This window comes from Calliphora vicina, chromosome 2 (assembly GCF_958450345.1).
Source record: "Calliphora vicina chromosome 2, idCalVici1.1, whole genome shotgun sequence".
Lineage (NCBI taxonomy): Eukaryota > Metazoa > Arthropoda > Insecta > Diptera > Calliphoridae > Calliphora > Calliphora vicina.
The window spans coordinates 105,158,672-105,164,197 of record NC_088781.1 but is presented as its reverse complement, the minus strand read 5'-3'; the positions used below and the strand labels follow the sequence as shown (position 1 = coordinate 105,164,197).

General features: G+C 35.9%; 1 protein-coding gene across 1 annotated transcript; it reads left to right on the top strand.

Annotated features, from left to right (window-relative positions):
- The first annotated feature begins 1,560 nt into the window (after positions 1-1,560).
- On the top strand, positions 1,561-2,126 carry LOC135950770 (uncharacterized). The gene is made up of 2 exons (XM_065500300.1): positions 1,561-1,579; positions 1,651-2,126. The coding sequence occupies exons 1-2, from the start codon at positions 1,561-1,563 to the stop codon at positions 2,124-2,126; spliced, it is 495 nt and encodes a 164-aa protein (XP_065356372.1).
- The last annotated feature ends 3,400 nt before the right edge of the window (positions 2,127-5,526 follow it).

Sequence of the window (5,526 nt, the reverse complement as noted above, 5' to 3'; positions counted from 1 at the left end):
GGTTTTCGAGCTATAACCTAAAACTATTTCCGACAGTCAGCGCTTTTTTGGACTATTTCGTCTAGGCGTTTTCAAAATATGCTAAACAATCAGAAAACCAGAAAAATGCAGAGTAATCATGTTTAGGAGAAACGCACTCGATTAAGGCGTTTCACTTATCTTATAATTTTACTAGTTAATATTACGTTCCCACTACAATTGGATCTACGCGTCAACTCACCAACAGCTGTATCAACCGGAAGTTTTTTCCCCAGGGAAGAACTTCCAACAACAGCGGAACTGTTACAATAACTGAGCTGAAAGTTTGTGAGTACTTTTCTTCAATTATCTAAACGAAAGATATTTAGTTTTTTTTTCAAAGTCCTCCTTTAGGCCTGTCATGGTCTAGTTGGCATCCCTGTATCAAGATATTTTACATGAGCCTGTTCTGGAATTCTGATATTATTTATCAGTACAAAGACTGTAAATAAAATAAAAATCGAATGAACTGGCTCAACACTCGGAGCAGAAGACAACAAACAAAATAAAGGGATTATTCAAAAATTAATCAGCCTTATCGTGTAAGGCATTGGCGTTTTACTCCATCGACAGTTTCGTACTAGATTTAAAATAAAATGTGACCTGTTTCATTAATTTATTACGAAACTGTCGATGGCATAAAACGCCAATGACTTATACGATAAGGCTGATTATCTAGTCTATACGAGGGCGGGTCAATAATTCCGTGACTTTTTAAATTTCCCGCCTCTTAACTGAAAGGGCAACACTGCTCCTGTTAACAGGCATCTGTCAGTTGACTCTGCACCATCTATTTCAATGGGTAAAATGTGGTTTACTGAATTTCATTGTTGCTGTTCAATGTGGCTCGGAAGAACGTTCTGGTCGTCCAGTTGAGGTCGCTACACCCGAAACAATTGAAAAAAATTCACGATTTGGTGATGGCCGATCAGATATTTAAAGTGCGAGAGATTGTGGAAGCCATAGGCATCTCAAATGGATTACTGGTTTAAATTTTGACTGATCAATTGGTTATGAGAAAGCTTTTCACAGGATGGATGCCGCGTTTGCTCACAATCCTATTCTACGGATATAGCCCTGAGCAACTATTTCTTGTTTCCAAACCGGAAGAAATGGCTTGTCGGAAAGAGATTTGACTCCAACGATTAAATCATTTCACAACAAAAACGTATTTTGATGACCTCGACAAGAAAAATAAAATGATTTTTTATCCAAAAACCAGTATTTCATTCAAAAAGTCACGGACTTACTGACCAGCCCTCGCAGTTTTTCAATCATACAAAACACAAGTATTTTCCGTGATAGGATGGAACCTAGTAATTTATATGATCATTGACAGCATCACGAGAATTCCTGAAAAATAAATTGAAGGACATGTTAGAAAGAGGACGAGACACTTGAACATTTCTGGTTTCTAAGTCAATGGTCGGCATAAAGATAACATGACACTTTCATTCTCTATTGTAATCTGATTGTGTTTCCTGTTTAGTTTTGTTAATTTTTAACAACTTCGTTGACTATCATTTTCCGCCTCTGGTGGCTATGACTGCCAGTAGAACAAGTGAGGTTGCAAAAATCAAAAATTTCATGTGCCCCTAAAAAATACTCTGAATGTCGAGATCCGGTTCGAAGGACCACAGTCGCGGTCACGTGCTCGCCGAAGCCTTACGTTACCTAACCCACCGCAACAAAGAGCGCAGCAGCGGTTGAATGACCTGCGTCTACGCCTGCAACAACAACAGCAGGTTATTCAACGGCAACAACAACAACTACAGCAACGACAACAACTACAGCAACGACAACAACTACAGCAGCAACGGCGACAGCAACACCGGCAACGACAGCAACAACGGCAACGACAGCAACCACGCCAACCATTGGTTATACAACCCCCGATTACCATTGCGGAACCGGTGCCAACACCAGCCTCAACCCAGGGGCTGGTCAATCAAATTGTTTCGGTCCTCAGCCAGCTGACCGGGTCAACGGTTGCACCAGTGCAAGGGGGCCGGCATGTCGAAGTCCGGTCAGGCCACCTCGAAGACGATTTGATCGATCTTCATGATGAGCTTATCGACTTCGATGACGGCCTTATCGACCTCGACTGAAGGTCCCCGAACACTTCCTGAGGGAGTTTCGGAACACCTCCTAGGAGGTGTTTAGAAGAAGCCGAGCTTGGAGCCGATTAATATAGTAAAAAACCGAACGACCCCCGGTCAGAGTTTTTATTTTAAATAATTGTTTTAAAAAAAAAAATAAAATTAAAAAAAATCCCATAATAAAACGCACTCCCGTGCTCTTATTAAATATTAAAATTGAACAACCAAGTGTTTGTGTCACCAAAGGCAAAGCAAGTGAGTAATAAATAAAATTCTAAATTTTATTAGTGCTACGTTCAACGCTGTTGTTGAACCATCTTTGTTAACCATTAACAAAGATAAAATTAAGATAAAGAACAAATTTCCAAAATAAGAGTTGGAATTTGTTTACTGAATAAACCTGTTTTAAAGTCCAAAATTGTCCAACTATTTCAAATATGCTACCCTTATTACAATCAGATTTTTGGTTTAGAAGATATAGCCATTTTCAGTTTTCAAAAAAACAGACCATTTTTAGGTAATTTGGTCCGCTTTCAGATACAATATATCGAAAACTATGCAGCGGATCGTCATTATTTTTGATTCTATTGGTAGATCTATTTATTAAGAAAAGAATTAACAAAAATTGTAGTGTTTGCTTTGTCCAGATAAATCGATATTTCTCAACTTTGATGGAAAAAAAACTATCAATTTCTATTTTTGCCATATTTTCAAAATAAGTTCTTTGATTATTCCTTTACCTAATGAAAAAATTTCCAGCTGCCCGTTTTCGCCCCATTTTTGGCTAGAAGTAAAGTTTTTAAAAATGACATGGTATGACCGTGAAAAACCAATCAATAAAATTTTTTTCAAAAAAAATTTTTTTTTAATCTTTTCTGGAATAATTTTAAATCATAAAAGCCTTTAAAAAGATACATAAAAAATTAAAAAAAATTTAAAAAATAAATAATTTTTCTTCCCATAAAATTTATTTTTCCACAAATTTCAAATTTGCTAACCCATAAGCAAGCACCTGAAAGGCGTAGAACCATTTTCAAACACTCATTTCATAGGCTGATCAATTATCTATCATATTATGCCTTTTAAATTTTTTGATTATCTCATTTAGTTCAAAAGTTATGATTTTTGCAACGAAAAAACTCAAATGGCGCCACTGTGCGACTACTGGTTTTTAAATATTTGTTTAACTAACACAATACCAGACCTATAGAGTCTCATAAATAGCCCAGGAAATCGTAGTAGAAGCAAAATTAATAATTAATCTAAAATTGTTTACAAAGTAAGTAGGGTATCCCAATAGTCTAGTTGATAGCGAGCTAGTCTATTAGTTTGTAGATTGCGGGTTCGATTCCCGCCAGATAGTGTTATACTACAATAGGCTGATGACCTACATACATACATTACTATTCTTGGTAAATTGAAATAGTTATTTAAGTTTACAAAGTATTTTTTTACTGTCCTGTGGTTACTCATTCAGTTCTCATTACACGTGGAACTTCTAAACAATTTCAAATGCGCAATTTCTTTTTTTTAGCATTAAAATAACTCCAGCAAAGCAAAAATACATGTGTTTGCTAAAATATTTGACAACAAATTATTGTTATTTATTGATACAACTCAAACTTAGCCAACCTTAAAATAACTTCCTACTAATAAATTGTTTTCATGAAAAATAAACACAAACAAAACAAACAAAACACAAAAAAATATCAAACACCTCACATTTTAAGGTCTTTCCATTATTAAAAAGGCCTTTTAACTGTTAATTGGAAATAGACAGTTTTATTAGTGGCAACATAATAATAAAATATAACATAAATTAAATAAACATTTGGTTGTTTGCTGTTGTCACAGTCATTCACAGTCTGCAGTCAGTCAACCATTTATTTGATTTTTAGTGATACATAAATTAAATTATTTCAACAAAATTCATTGTGAATTTTACTTTGTTTTGCTGTTTGGTTCAACCTCTAGCTTATAGCAGTTATGTTATGTTTATAAAACTGTTTGAAGTCAGATCAGATTTCTCTTCTCCTTTCCTCTGAGCAGCTTTTCTAAATTAATAGAAGATCAATTTAGTTAAACAACTTTTCTTAGTTGTTTAACTAAGTTAAGATTTCACATAGTGTAAGCCTAGCTTTAGTTGTCATTAATTTTATTCCAAAATAACATATATTTTGTTGTTTATATATCGGAATTAATTAATTCCAAAAGAAATATAGAATACAAAGACGAATGTTAGATGTTAATACTGATTTAGTAGATTATAAATGAAATTCTTTAGAAATGTGTAGTGGTTTCCCAGTAGTTAGTTAAGTTGAAGTGCGTTTAACAGGTGTTAAACTTTAATGAAATTCTAAACAAATATGTAGGAATTTAACTGTTTAGAAATGGAACTTTTAAGCAACTCCATCAGTTTGTGTTCTATTAAACTTAAAATCTGTTCTGATTTTATCTGAACAACAATAACAAATGTTTTCTATTACTGGGTCCATGAGGACCTGTCTCACTCATGCTTTGGATGCAATTCTACCCATCCCACTCTTACAGAGTGCATCCAGATTACCGGGGATATGCTGTGTAATGCCGGGTGATCTGGTTGGGCACATGCGCATTCTAGGCGTCTTTGGAAATGATTCTAGTATTGCAATATCAGACTATATGTCACCAACTTTGATGTTACATAGGAAGTTTAGGATCCTTATACCTGGAAGGGACGAAATCAGACATGATGGCTGGATAATGCCGATCAAATGTGGTTTACTGATGGTTCCAAACAGGCTAATGGTGACACTGGAGCTGGTACTTGTTCATCAATATTTCAGGCGGAGATTTACCCCATCCTTTTAGTCTCCAATGAATGTTTAGGAAGGAGATTAAGGAATACCAAGATATTTGTTATATCGTATAGCCAGGCTGCTGTTAGAGCCTTATCATCATACGAAGTGAGGTCTGGTGTTGTTATGAACTGTTGGATATCATTGAATGAACTCACACTGTGCTGGGTACCTGGCCATGAAGGTCACGCTGGTAATAAACGCGCTGATTGTCTTGTTAACAGGGGCGTCCGGCGGTCCTGAACCATTCTTTGGAATCCCATATGGATACACTATGGAACGTATTTGTTCTTGGTTTGAAGCGGAATTTGCCCAATTTTGGGGTAATTTACCAGGACTAAGACAATTCAAATGGTTCATTACCCTATCCAGACGTAGATCCCATTCGTTGCTTTCGATTGGAACATATACAATGTGGTTTAAGGCAGCACCAATTTATTTTAGGTAATGCTGAGAATGAACAGTTCAGGTTCAGAACATGTTCTATGCGACTGCCCAATGCTGGCAATGTGCAGAACTAAATGGTTCGGAAGAGCCTTTATGGCCCCAGGGTACGTAGTTGATCTCTCACC